The sequence below is a fragment of the Orycteropus afer genome, unplaced genomic scaffold (genome assembly GCF_000298275.1).
Source record: "Orycteropus afer afer isolate SDZICR_OR568_19922 unplaced genomic scaffold, OryAfe1.0 scaffold02001, whole genome shotgun sequence".
Classification (NCBI taxonomy): Eukaryota; Metazoa; Chordata; class Mammalia; order Tubulidentata; family Orycteropodidae; genus Orycteropus; species Orycteropus afer.
Window position 1 is genome coordinate 24,405 of NW_006923588.1, and position 13,550 is coordinate 37,954.

At 47.7% G+C, this 13,550-nt stretch overlaps 1 protein-coding gene across 1 annotated transcript; it reads left to right on the forward strand.

Annotated features, from left to right (window-relative positions):
- Positions 1–11,415: 11,415 nt before the first annotated feature.
- Positions 11,416–13,299, forward strand: LOC103213394 (inositol-trisphosphate 3-kinase B; the record flags this gene model as incomplete). Its single annotated transcript, XM_007959193.1, has 1 exon — positions 11,416–13,299. A coding segment is annotated over exon 1 (1,884 nt), but the record flags the coding sequence as incomplete, so codon positions are not given.
- Positions 13,300–13,550: the final 251 nt, after the last annotated feature.

A 13,550-nucleotide genomic window follows, 5' to 3' on the forward strand; every position in this document is an offset into this window, starting at 1 on the left:
AGAATGGACATCCTTACCTTGTTCCTGGGCTGTAGTGCCTAAGGCATTTGACTGCTAACCAGAAGGCTGGTGGTTCAAACCCCTCAGCCACTCCTCAGAAGGAAGATTGGGCAATCTATTTCCATAGTGATGCTGCCTCAGAAACCCAAGGAGGGGTCACTATGAGTTGGATCTGACCCGACCGCAGTGAGTTTGGTCTTTTTTTTGGACCTTGTTCCTAATCTTAGGGAAAAACTGCTCCTTCTTTTACCATTAAATGTGATTTTAGCTATAGGTTTTTCATAAATGCCCTTTAGAGTTGAGGAAGTTTCCTTCTATTCTAAGTTTTATAGCAGTGTTGTTGTTTTTAAAGTGAACAAATGGGAATCCTGAAAGGTTAGGCAAGTTTTTCCTAACTTTTTCTTCAGTTATAGGTAACTAGTATACAATATAAGGAGCTCTGGTGGTGTAGTGGATAAGACATTTGTCTACTAACTGTAAGGTCAGTGGTTCAAACCCACCAGCTTCTCCATGGAAGAAAGATGGGACAATCTACTTCCATAAAGACTTACAGCCTTGGAAACCCAATGGGGGTCACTATGAGTTGGAATCAACTTGATGGCAGTGGGGTTGGTTTGGTAGTATAGAATATAGTAGAGTATTGAGAAACATTCTGGACTCACTGTGCATAGGTTCAAATCCTGGTCTTGCCACTTATAAGCAGTATGATTTGGGGCAAAATACATCTTTGTGCTTTAATTTCTTCATGTGTAAAATGGGAATAATAATAGTACCTACCTGATAGGGTTGTTATGAAGAGAAAGATGTATTAATATTTATAATGTGCATAAAACAGTTCCTGGCAAATAATAATATACTTTTATAATGATTAATTTTTTACATAAAAAATATAAAATATTTTTATGTTGTATAATTTTTGTAAGTTTATTTAAGATCATAGAAAGCAACTAGAGTCTGCATCTGGATGCAAACAGACCATGCCACCTTCCAGGTATGGGTTTTGCACTATCTTTTCTCTAACCCCTGCTGTTCAATGGTGGCACTGTTAGAATTTTAGACTGGTAAAATTGCCATCCAGCCAAAGGCAGGAATCCCTTCCACATGCTACATCTAACAAGCTGCTGGCTGCCTTGTGACCAAGAGTTCTCCAGACTGACTGCACATCCAGGAAACCTGAATCTCTCAATTCTGGGGAAGGTTGATGACGTCTGATGGCTGAGTGACTGTGGCGTTTCCCAAGGCATAGGAATTTAAGTAGCTGAGCTCAAAGTATACATTGCTAGGTCTTCTGATAGCTTCCATTATGACACCTGCCGTAGAAGTTGACATCTCCTTGAATGGTGTCCCCTCAAGTCAGACATAAACTCCGTGAAGTGGGGCTTCTAGGAACTGGCAGCTCCCTTTTCTTCTCACTTTTGTTGTTGTTAGTTTCTGTCAAGTTGATTCCAACTCAAGGTGACCCCATGTGTGCAAAGTAGAATGGCTCCATAAGTTTATCAAAGCTGTGACCTTTTGGAAGGAGGTCGCCAGACCTATCTACTGAGGTACCTCTGGGTAGGTTCAAATCTCCAGCCTTTCAGGTACTAGTCAAGCACTTAACTGAACCATTTGTGGCACCCCAGGGCTGAGTTACTAGGGGCAAGGACAGGGCTGGCTTCTGTGCCTTAGGTCCAGCTCAAATCCTGGGTCAACACCTGAATATAATTTGGACTGGTTTTATTTATCCAGTTGGAGATGGGGTAGGAATTTAGTCTCAATCCTTCCTTGCCATGTTTTCGAAAAATTAGAGAGGAACTGAACAGTGTTTGATTCCCAGGAATTCTTGGCTGGACCACAATGCTGTGTGGTTTAAGCAGTTGTGATGTGGGTTATTCCCATGATGAGATCGGAGATACATGTTTTGAGCAGCCAATCCATTGAAAGGGAGTTTCCCTAGGAGTGTGGCCTGCTTCCAGTATATTTATGGACATCCTGGGAAAAGAGACATTCTTCTGTGGATTGAGATTCTGTTGTGATGCCTACCACTGTCCATGAATGAACAATCCACCATTTGGCCTGGAGATCTTGGATTCATCATTCATTGGAGTCAACAGCCAGTATACTGCCTGCCAACCTTGAGTTTGTCAGCCTCTACAGCTGCGTAAGTTAGGAAAAGCCTCCAGCTTGATGTTTGATCCAAGAACTTGGGCCTTGCCAGCTTTTATAAGTGTGTGAGCTGTTTTCCTAAGATAAATTTCTCCTTCTCTCTCTCTCTCTCTCTCTATAAGCTTTACTGGTTTTGTTTCTCTAGAGAACCCAGCCTAATACATTTGGTACCAGGAGTGGTTCTAAAGAGACAAAATCATAAGAATGGGCTTCCTTAATTGGTTCTCACCAATTCTGTTTTGGTTCTCCAATGTGATTAATCGTAAAAGCACTAGTGAATTTGCCTCCATTAGTAAAGATGGCCTTGCTAATCTGTGGTGTGAGGTGGCAACATTAATATGCAAAATAGCACCATCAATGGATCAAGTACTTTTGAGAAGTGAGGCTTTGGGTGATTTCATATTTTATACTTTCTGCAATTTTCTCAGCATGAGGAGTATAAAGAAGATGGTTGGTTGGTCCTACTTATGCTAAGACAAAGTGGTGAAACAGTGAGATGAGTTCAAGGCTGCTGAGTCACAGCTCAAGGGCTGCATAAAAGACCTCAATGTTTTCAGTTGTTCTCTGAAAGAAAGCCTTATTTCTTCTAGTAACAGAGCTGATATTGCTGAAAACCAAACCCAGAGTCTCATCGTAAGGGTGGCTGAATTACAATGTCAATTAAATTGCCAACCCAGAATGGTGTCTGAAGTTAAAGTGAGGGCATTGATTGGGACAAAATGGGATCCTGAAACCTGGAGTGAGGACATATGGGCAGATAGTCAGGAAGATCAGGATATGGAGCCTGTAAATTCTGTTGAATCCCTCCCATCTGAAGGGATTACTCTAAAACCATTATCCCCTCCACCTCAGTTTGATGGGATTATCCCTACTGTTCCTGCTGGGTCATTGCCTGAGATAGATGCCATGGAAGACATTGCTGAATGTTCGCAGGAACTCCACCAACCACCCATTGTTGATGCTAGACCTATAACTAACTTAAGTCCAAGTGAGCCCCAAAAGGTAAAATACAAAGTGTGACTGAAGAGGTGATACACTACACTCAAAAAGACCTACTTGATTTTGCTAACATTTACAGACAGACAGAAACCTGGAGAATATGTCTGGGAATGGCTACTGAGGGTATGGGATAATGGTGCAAGGAATGTAACATTGGACCAGTCTGAGCTTATTGATTTAGGCCCACTAAGTATGGATTCTTCATTCAGTGTCTCAGCTTGAGAGATTAGGAAAGGATCTAATAGTTCATTTTGTTGGCTTACTGAAGCACAGATTATGTGGTGGCCTACCTTAAGTCAAGTGGAAGTACCAGACCTGCCTTGGTATAATGTAGAGAAGGTATCCAGAGGCTTAGGAAAATTGGCCTGTTAGAATGGATTTATTAGATAAGACCCCTAGAGCCAGAAATGGAGAGTCCAGAGGACACGCCTTTCACCAGTATGGTGAGGAACAAATTTGTGAAGGGAGCCCCAGCATCCTTGAAGACTGCTGTGATTGCTATTATATGTAAAGTTGATTTGGCAGTGAGAACTGCCCTAATTGAACTAAGACACTTAACTATTATGGGGCTGATTGGACCCCTTGGTAGTAGGGGCCAAGTGGCCGCAGTTAATCGACAAAGACAAGGTGGGCATGGTTATCATAATGGACAGCAGAGTGGAAACAGTAACCAGAATACTCTGACTGGTGTGGAATTATGGCATTGGCTACTTAGTCATGGTGTTCCTAGGAGTGAAATACATGGCAAACCTACTAAATATTTACTTGATCTGCATAGACAGAAGTATTCTAGGTCACATGAATAGCAGCCTAGATTGAATCACCAGAATACAGAGTCACAGCCTCTCAATCAATTCCAAGACTTGAGTCAGTTTACAGATCCACAATCCCTTGAATGAAGGGGAGGCTGGATCCCCTTGAGGAAGGACCCTAGTACATTGCCAAAAATTTATAATGTCAATTATAAATTTATAATGTCAGCCTTCCCCAAAGGGATCTGAGGCCTTTTATAAGAGTAACTGTTCATTTGGGAAAATGAAATAATCAGACTTTTTGGGGATTACTGGACACTGGCTCTGAACTGACACTAGTTGCAGGAGACCCAAGTTGTTATTGTGGCCCATCAGTCAGAGTTGGGGCATATGGAAGTCAAGGTATTGATGGAGTCTTAGCTCAGGTGTGTTTCACACTGGGTCCAGTGGGTCCCTGAACCCATCCTGTAGTGATCTCCCCAGTTCCAGAATGCATGATTGGAATAGATATACTCAGCAACTGGCAGAATTCCCACATTGGGTCCCTGACATGGGGAGTAAGGGCTATTATGGTAGGAAAAGCCAAGTGGAAGCCATTAGAACTGCCTCTACCTGCAAAAATAGTAAACCAAAAGCAATACCATATCTCTGGAGAGGTGACAGAGATTACTGCCACCATAAAGGACTTGAAGGATACAGGAGTGGTGATTGCCATCACATCCCCATTTAATTCACCTATTTGGTCTGTGCAAAAACAGATGGATCTTAGAGAATGACAGTAGATTATCATAAACTTAATCAGGTGGTGACTCCAATTGCAGCTGCTGTTTCTGATGTGGTTTCATTGCTTGAGCAAATTAGTACATCTCCTGGTACTTGGTATACAGCTATTGATCTGGTCAAAGCCTTCTTCTCAATACCAATTTCAAAGGACCATCAGAAGCAGTTTGCCTTCAGCTGGCAAGGCCAACAGTATACTTACCCAGTGCTTCCTCACAGTATACTTACCCAGTGCTTCCTCAGGGATATATCAACTCCCCGGCACTATGTCATAATTTAGTCCGTAGCGATCTTGATCGCCTTTTTCTTCCACAAAACATCACACTGGTCCATTATATTGATGGCATTATGCTGATTGGACCTAGTAAGGAAGAAGTATTGATGACTCTAGACTTATTTGTGAGACATGTGGATGCTAGAGAGTGGGAAATTAATCCAACAAAAATTCAGCCACCTTCCACCTCAGAGAAATTTCTAGGGGTCCAATGGTGTGGGGCATGTTGAGATATTCCTACTAAAGTGAAGAATAAGTTAAAGGAGGCACAACATCTGGTGAGGCTCTCTGGATTTTGGTGGCAACATATCCCTCATTTGAGTGTGTTGCTTTGGCCTATTTATCAAGTGAGTTGGAAAGCTGCTAGTTTTGAGTGGAGCCCAGAACAACAGAGGGCTCTGAAACAGGTTCAGACTGCCATGTAGGCTGCTCTGCCACTTGGGCCATATGATCTGGCTGATCCTATGGTGTTTCGAGTGTCTGTAGTAGATAGAGATGCTGTTTGGAGTCTTTGGCAGGTTCCTATTGGTGAATCACAGTGCAAACCCTTGGGATTTTGGAGCAAAGCCCTGCCATCCTCTGCAGATAACTACTCTCCTTTTGAGAAATAGCTTTTGGATTCTACTTGGCTTTAGTAGAGACTGAATGCCTAACCATGGGCCACTAAGTGACCATGAGGCCTGAGGTGCCCAACATGAACTGAGTGTTGTCTGACCCACAGTCATAAAGTTGGATATGCACAGCAGCAGTCCATCATTAAGTGGAAGTGGTATATCAGAGCTTGGGCTCGAGCAGGACCTGAAGGCACAAGTAAGTTGCATGTGAAAGTGGCCCAAATGCCTATGGTCTCCACTCCAGTCACATTACCTTCCCTCTCCCAGTCTGCATCTATGTCCTCATGGGCAGTTCCTTATGATCACTTGACTGAGTAAGAGAAAATTTGTGGCTGATTTACAAATGGTTCTGCGCAATATGCAGGCACCACTCAAAAGTGGACAGCAGCAGCACTGCAGCCCCTTTCTGGGACTTACCTAAAGGACAGTGGTGAAGGGAAATCCTCCCAATGGGCAGAACTTCAAGCCATACATCTGGCTGTTCACTTTGCATGGAACAAGAAATGGCCAGATGTGTGATTATATACAGATTCATGGGCTGTGGCTAAAGGCTTACCTGGATGGTTTGGGGCTTGGAAGGAGCATGATTGGAAAATTGGTGACAAGGATGTATGGGGAAGAGGAACGTGGATAGATCTCTCTGACTGGGCCAAAGGAGTAAAGATATTCATGTCTCATGTGAATGCCCACCGAAAGGTGACCTCAACAGAAGAGGACTTTAACAATCAGGTGGATAGGATGATAAGTTCAGTGGAAACTAGCCATCCTTTTTCCCCAGCTACTCCAGTCATTGCTTTATGGGCTCATGAACAAAGTGGCCATGGTGGCAGGAATGGAGGTTATGCATGGGCTCAACAACATGGACTTCCACTCACCAAGGCTGATTTGCCTACTGCCACTGCTGATTGCCCAATCTGCCAGCAGCAGAGATCAACACTGAGTCTGCAATATGGAACCATTCCTTGGGGTGATCAGCAAGCAACCTGGTGGCAGGTTGATTACATTGAACCACTTCCATCATGGAAAAGACAGTGTTTTGTTCTTACTGGAATAGATACTTATTCTGAATATGGATTTGCCTTCCTTGCATGCAATGCTTCTGCCAAAACTACCATCCATCTATACATATACGTGTGTATAGAATGCCTTATCCACTATCATGGTATTCCACACAGCATTGCTTCAGATCATGGGACTCACTTCACAGCAAATGAAGTGTGTCAATGGGCCTATGCTCATGGAATTCACTGGTCTTACTACATTCCCCATTATCCAGAAGAAGCTGGCTTGATAGAATGATGGAATGGCCTACTAAAAACACAATTACGGCACCAGCTAGGTGGCAATACCTTGAAGGGTTGGGGCAATGTTCTCCAGGAGGCTGTATATGCTCTAAACCAGTGTCCAATATATGGTACTGTTTCTCCAATAGCCAGGATTCATCGTTCAAGGAACCAAGGGGTGAAATGGGAGTGGTACCACTCACCATTACCCCTAGTGACCCACTGAAAATATTTTTGCTTCCTGTCCCTGCTACCCTATGCTCTGTAGGTCTGGAGATCTTAGTCCCAAAGGGAGGAATACTTCCACCTGGAGACACAATACTGATTGCATTGAACTGGAAGTTAAGAGTGCCAGCCTGCCATTCTGGCTTCCTCATGCCTCTGGATCAACAGACAAAGAAGGGTGTTACTGTACTATCTGGTGTGATAGATCCTGATTACCAAGGGGAAATTGGATTGACATTACACAATGGAGGTAAAGAAGAACATGTCTGGAATACAGGAGATTGTTTAGAATGTCTCTTAGTACTACCATGCCCTGTGATTACAGCCAGTGGAAAGTAACAGCAACCCAATTCTGATATGACTGCTAATGCTTCAGACCCTTCAGGAATGAAGGTTTGGGTCACCCCACCAGGCAAAGAACCACAACCAGCTGAGATGCTTGCTGAGGGCAAGGAAAATATGGAATGGGTGGTGGAAGAAGGTAGTTCTGAATATCAGCTACGACCATGTGACCAGTTGCAGAAATGAGGACTGTGATTTTTATATTTTTCTTTGCATATGTGCATGAAATATTTTGTTTCCTTGTTAGGAACTGTGACATGTAAACAAGGTTAATGTGTTTCGGTTGTACGTATGTTAGTGTATCATGTTAGGTGCAAATATGACTTTGTAATTGTCTTTATTTAGAGATTATATATGGTTAAGAAGATGTGTACAACTGCCAAGTTCACAAGGGGTGGACTGTGATAGTTGGAGCTGTGTGTCAACTTGGCTGGACCACAATTCTGTGTAGTTTAAGCAGTTGTGATGTGGGTTGTTGCCATGATGGGATCAGATGTATATGTTTTGAGCAGCCAATCCGCTGAAAAGGAGTTTCCCTAGGGGTGTGGCCTCCTTCCAATATATTTATGGACATCCTTGGAAAAGAGACACTCTTCTGTGGATCAGGATCCTGTTGTGCTGCCTACAACTGTCTGTGAGTGAACAATCCACCATTTGGCCTGGAGATCTTGGATTCGTCATTCGTTGGAGTCAACAGCCGGTATACTACCTGGCAACCTTGAGCTCATCAGCCCCTGTAGCTGTGTGAGTTAGGAAAAGCCTCCAGCTTGACATTTGATGCAGAACTTAGTACTTGCCAGCTTCTATAAGTGCGTGAGCCATTTTCCTAAGATAGATTTCTTTCTCTATATGTATACATAAGTTTTACTGGTTTTGCTTCTCTAGAGAACCCAGCCTAACACAAGATCTTTAAAAAAAAACCAAAAAACCAAACTCACTGCCATGGAGTGGATTTGACTCATAGTGACTCCTTGGGTTTCTGAGGCGGTATCTCTACGGAAGTAGATTGCCCAGTCTTCCTTCTGAGGAGTGACTGGTGGGTTTGAACCGCCAGTCTTCTGGTTAGCAGTCAAATAAATGCCTTAGGCACTGTGCCACCAGAGCTCCTTTAAATGGTCTTTTCCCGATTGAGCAGCAGGTGGTTTACTCAATTAAACAGAATTGGTACATAAAAAAGCAAGACTTGGTTTGCCACAAGCAAAGTCAAAATTTTCATCTGAATTTTAAGGACCATTTTAGGTTTTGGATTTCAAAACCTCTTGAGCCTTGCAGCTGTAGTTTAAGATGTAGGGAATTATGCAAAAAGACACTTGTAGCTCCTGAGCTTAAACTGAGTAGGATCTACTGCCCAGTAGTATTGGTTGATGCTCCTTCCCCCCCCCCACACACTTTTTTTTGCTGATGGTGGGGGAGGAAGGCTCTTCAAAATGATTCAGCCTATAGGAGACTGAGTGTGCAGGTTTCAGACATTGCTCAGGCTTTCTTAGTTCCAGTACTATGCTTTTTCTTAAAATAATTTTGATAATTAAGTGCAAAAATAGGCGAATGTCCCATTTGGTGTGTGCATTTGGTTACAAGTAAATGTGCAACGTGTTTTTACATCTAGCAATTGCACTGCAAAACCACCCACAGCTCACAGCCTAACCAGTCTTCCAAAAACACTACTATGATGCATTTAAAATTTGCAACTTTGTAACCAGGTGCCCACGATGTACCTTCTTTATATTTGCATATTTGAGTGTAAGAACACAAACCGTTTTTACAAGATTTTAGCCCAATTTGAATGCGAAGAAAAGTCTCCATGGTTTGCTTTAAAACGTAAATTCAAAACTTCATTAGAAACATTTTTCAAAATTAGTTTCATAAAGCTAGACATAAGCAAGATTTGATGGAGGGGTGGAAAATGGATCGTGTATCTTTAACCCGCAGAAGTTAAAAGGCTTTTTTGTTGTTGTTAGCTAACAATGGAAACTTTTTTTTTAAGTGTTTCCCTCCTTCAGTCCTGCCAAGCAATAGAAAAAAAAGAAAAGAAAAACTTGTTCCGCTGAGTTTAACCCCAGACAAGCTCACAACTTCCTTCCTGCTTTCCTCCCCCAACCCCCCGCCTTTCTCTCTTCTCTCTCCTCCACCCCAGGCTCCCCCCACCCCCAACACACACACACTTTTTTTTTTTTTTTAATCGCACATTGAGCAAACACTGAAGTAGCCTGGAGTAGACACTGACAGGGGTAGCGTCTCCACCGCGGAGAAGGGCGTGCAGGGCTGGCCAGGCGTCGCCACCGCCCGGCCCCTGTGGGGAGAAGCGTTTTTTCCTGTTTTGCACTCCCCTTTCTTTTTGTCTTTCACAGCTTGGTAAGGAAAGCATTTTTGAAACATATTTACTTTTAAAGTCACTCGTGCCAACAAGGTCTTGCGTCCCTGAGCAAGGCAGTCTGCACAGGACGTGGGTATCTCAGAAATTGCAGGTAAGTTTGAAGGCTTTTAATGGCTCTCGCCTCTGAATCCTCCTTCCTTCACTGCTCAGGAGCGAGGCTGGTCTTTCCGGGTTCTGAAAAAGCCGAGAGGAGTGAGTTGAGGGGACGAGGAGGGGGGTGGTTATTTTGGAGGGTGGCGTGGGGAAGGGAGGGGGAAGAGGAGGGAGAAACGAATTTTCGGCGTTTCTCGAGCTCGCCTTCCGGGCCCCTGGCCCTGCGCCGCCTCCCCTGCACGCTGCAGGCTTCCCCCGGGCGGCTTCTTGAACACCCGGCAAGGCTGCTTGGGGTGCAGAGAAGCCGTGGACTCGGCCGCGCTTCCCCTCGTGTCATAGATCGTGGCTCCCGGTAAAGTTGTGGAGTCCAGGGCTCAGTTCACCTCCGGCCGCGGCAGGAGTGCAGCTGTGCACTCCCCATAGTTTCTCTGAGTGAGCGCGGGCCCCTGAACTTGCACAGGCAGCCGCATACTCAGTCAGGCACAAGGCTCGGAGAGAGCTGATTTGTGTGCGCGCGCGCGCAGGCGCGTGTACCCCTCCACCGGTGGACTTGGGTAGGGGGCAGCGATTATTGGTTTCGCAGCAGAAGAGGTGCCGGGTTTGGGTCCCAGGCGCGCGCAGGCACGCCCCCACACTGAACAAAACATTTGTTTAGGGGCAGACGATTAGGCCAGTTGCTTTCAAATGCCTAGCCTGCCGCCCCGGCATTCTTTCTGGCTTAGGGACACATCCCCAACCCACCCGCAGGAACGTAAACCGCTGGCACGCAGGCACCCCCTGCCTCCCCAGTCAGACCCGGGTGCAAGCAGCATCTCCAAGATTGGCAGTTCCCGTTCAGGTTGCTTCCGAGTCAGTTCCTGATAACCAGAGAGGGTGGATGGGGAGATGCTTAAGTAGAGGTTGGGGTTGACTGACAGCAGCCCCCCGCCCCGTTACCATAGATAACCAGTGTTTGCTTAGTCTGAGGGGGACTCGGACGGAGACTCTGGATGGTGTGTCCTTACTCTTGGAGAGATCCAAGTCAGCCGCGCCCCGCATAGAGCACCCTTAGGAAGCAAGAAGGCATCCCCCCACTGGTCTTGGTGGGTCCCGAGGCAAGTCTAAGAATTTATAATGTGCAGGAACCTCAGTGCTTATCACAACCTGGTGTGGGAGAGGGAGCCCCCCCGCCCCCAGGACTGAGGCACTCGCGGCATGTGCCCTCGCCTAGCAAGCCGCACAATCCCTATAGGTGAATGTCCCAGTGCACCTGGTCCTGGGATTCCCAGGGTTCCCTCGCCTCTCTAGGATCCTGACCTTTTTCTTGTGTCTCCACAGCAGAGCGGAGCGGCGTGGCTGTTTATGGAGCTTTGGGCGGGGGCTGAGCCTGCAATCCTGTCCCCCGCCCGCCGCCCAGGCCATGCCGCCCCATCCTCGCGCAGAGCCGCGGCCACCGGGCCTCAAGGGCTGACCCTGGAGCCGCAGGAAGAGGAGGCATCGGCAGCGGAGCCGGAACAGGAGCCGCGGCGGCAGGCAGCGCGGGGGACTTAATACTATGGCTGTGTACTGCTATGCACTCAATAGCCTGGTGATCATGAATAGCGCCAACGAGGTGAAGAGTGGCGGTGGCCCTGGTCCCAGCGGCAGTGAGACGGCCGGGTCGCGAGGGAGGGCCGTGCTGAGCCCCAGCAGCGTTTTCAGCCCCGGGAGAGGCACTTCTTTCGTCTTTCCTTCAGCCGAGTCGCTGTCGCCCGAGGAGCCCGGGAGCCCCGGGGGCTGGCGGAGCAGCCGGTGCAGGCTGAGCAGTAGTAGCGGCAGCAGCGGCAGTGTGAGCAGCCCGAGTTGGGCCAGTCGCCTGAGAGGGGACGGGCAGCAGGTGGTAGCCACCAGTACCCTTTCCCCTCCAGGGCCTGAGGAGGCCAAGAGGAAGCTGCGGATCCTTCAGCGCGAGTTGCAGAATGTGCAGGTGAACCAGAAAGTGGGCATGTTCGAGGCGCACATCCAGGCACAGAGCTCTGCGATTCAAGGGCCCCGCAGCCCGCGTTTGGGCAGGGCTCGCTCGCCCTCCCCTTGTCCTTTCCGTAGCAGCAGCCAGCCTCCTGGAAGGGTCCTGGCTCAGTGCACCCGGAGTGAGGAACGGAGGACAAAGTCCTGGGGGGAGCAGTACCCAGAGACTTCAGAGACCAACTCTCAGAGAAGAGAAGGTGTGCTCAGCTTGTGTCCAAGGAAAGACAAAGAGGGAGTGGCACCTCTCTCTGCTCTGGCTGTCACTAAGGGACCAGGGGTTCAGAGTCTAGATGCTTCTGTGAGGATGGAGAAAGGGGTCCCTACCAGTCCCCCCTGTACCTCACCCATAGCTATGGAAATTGGTCAGAGGGTCTCTCCTCAGGCAGTAAGGCTGAGCTGCCAGGCTGCCTCCTTGGGGCTGGACAGAGTGAGCTTTGTGATGTCCACAGAAGTAACACTGGGAGTCACATCCATTGGGCCACACCATCCACACAATCCTGCCCTCACTGAGCTTGGAGATGTGTCCGCCCGGGAGGCCCTGGTGGAGAGGCAGCCGCCATTTCTGGGCAGTGAGAGAAACCCAGTCTTAGAGAGGGGTGGCCTATGCCGTGGGGAGCCCCCTGAGAAGGTGGGGAAAGGAAATCTGCCCTGTGGCACGCTGGGCTCCTGGGTGCCTGAAGCAGGCAAAAGGCCAGAGGAGACAACTGTGAATGCACAATGCTTGGAGCCCTCTAACGTCCAGAGCTGGCCTGGACTGCCCAGAGACCTGGCATCTGAGGAGGCCCGAAGAGGGGTCCTGGTGGTCCGGGGACCTCAGCAAAGTTCCCACCAAGGGGAGGAAGGGTCTCCGACGCTTGGCTTGCTTGGAGGCAGCCAGTCTGCACAGCTGGGGACCCGAGAGATGGAGATAGGGATTCCCTCTGGTGGAATGCTGGAGCCTTTGTCCTGTTGGGAAACAGCAAAAGATTGGAAACAGCCAGGCCTTGAGGACAGGGTGTGTGTGCAACCTGACAACTCCCGAGCTTGGCTGGATCCCATGGGAGAAGCAGGTGTAGCTTGGACGTGTGGCACAGGGATACAATCGGAGGGCACTTGGGAGAGCCAGCGGCCGGACAGAGATGCTCACCCAAGCCCAGAGCAGCTGGCTGCAGATCAGAAGGACAAGCCTTCCCAGAGGGAGGTCTGCAGCCCCAGTGCTATACCTGCTGTCATCATTACAGACCTAGGTGCCCAGGAAGATGGGGGCTTAGAGGAGACGCAGGGAAGCCCTCGTGGCAACTTGCCCCTGAGGAAACTGTCCTCTTCCTCTGCCTCTTCTACGGGTTTCTCATCTTACGAGGACTCAGAGGAGGACATCTCCAGTGACCCTGAGCGCTCCCTGGACCCTAACTCGGCCTTCCTGCATACCCTGGACCAGCAGAAGCCCAGAGTGGTAAGTCTTGCCCTGAGATTTTTTCTGCTCTCATACTACCTTCAGCAGGCCTTTGATGCCCTACGCATTAGCTGTTTTTCTTAACTTTGTACTGAATCATGAAGACTCTGATCCGGGCCCTGAGGCAGTTGCAATTTATAATTCTCTTCAGGTGTGTGTGCTGGGGACTGCGAAGACACTAACCATGCACTTTCTGGTTTGGGTTGAACAAGGGCAGTGCGTCTGAGTCACTTCCACTGCTAGTTCCATGC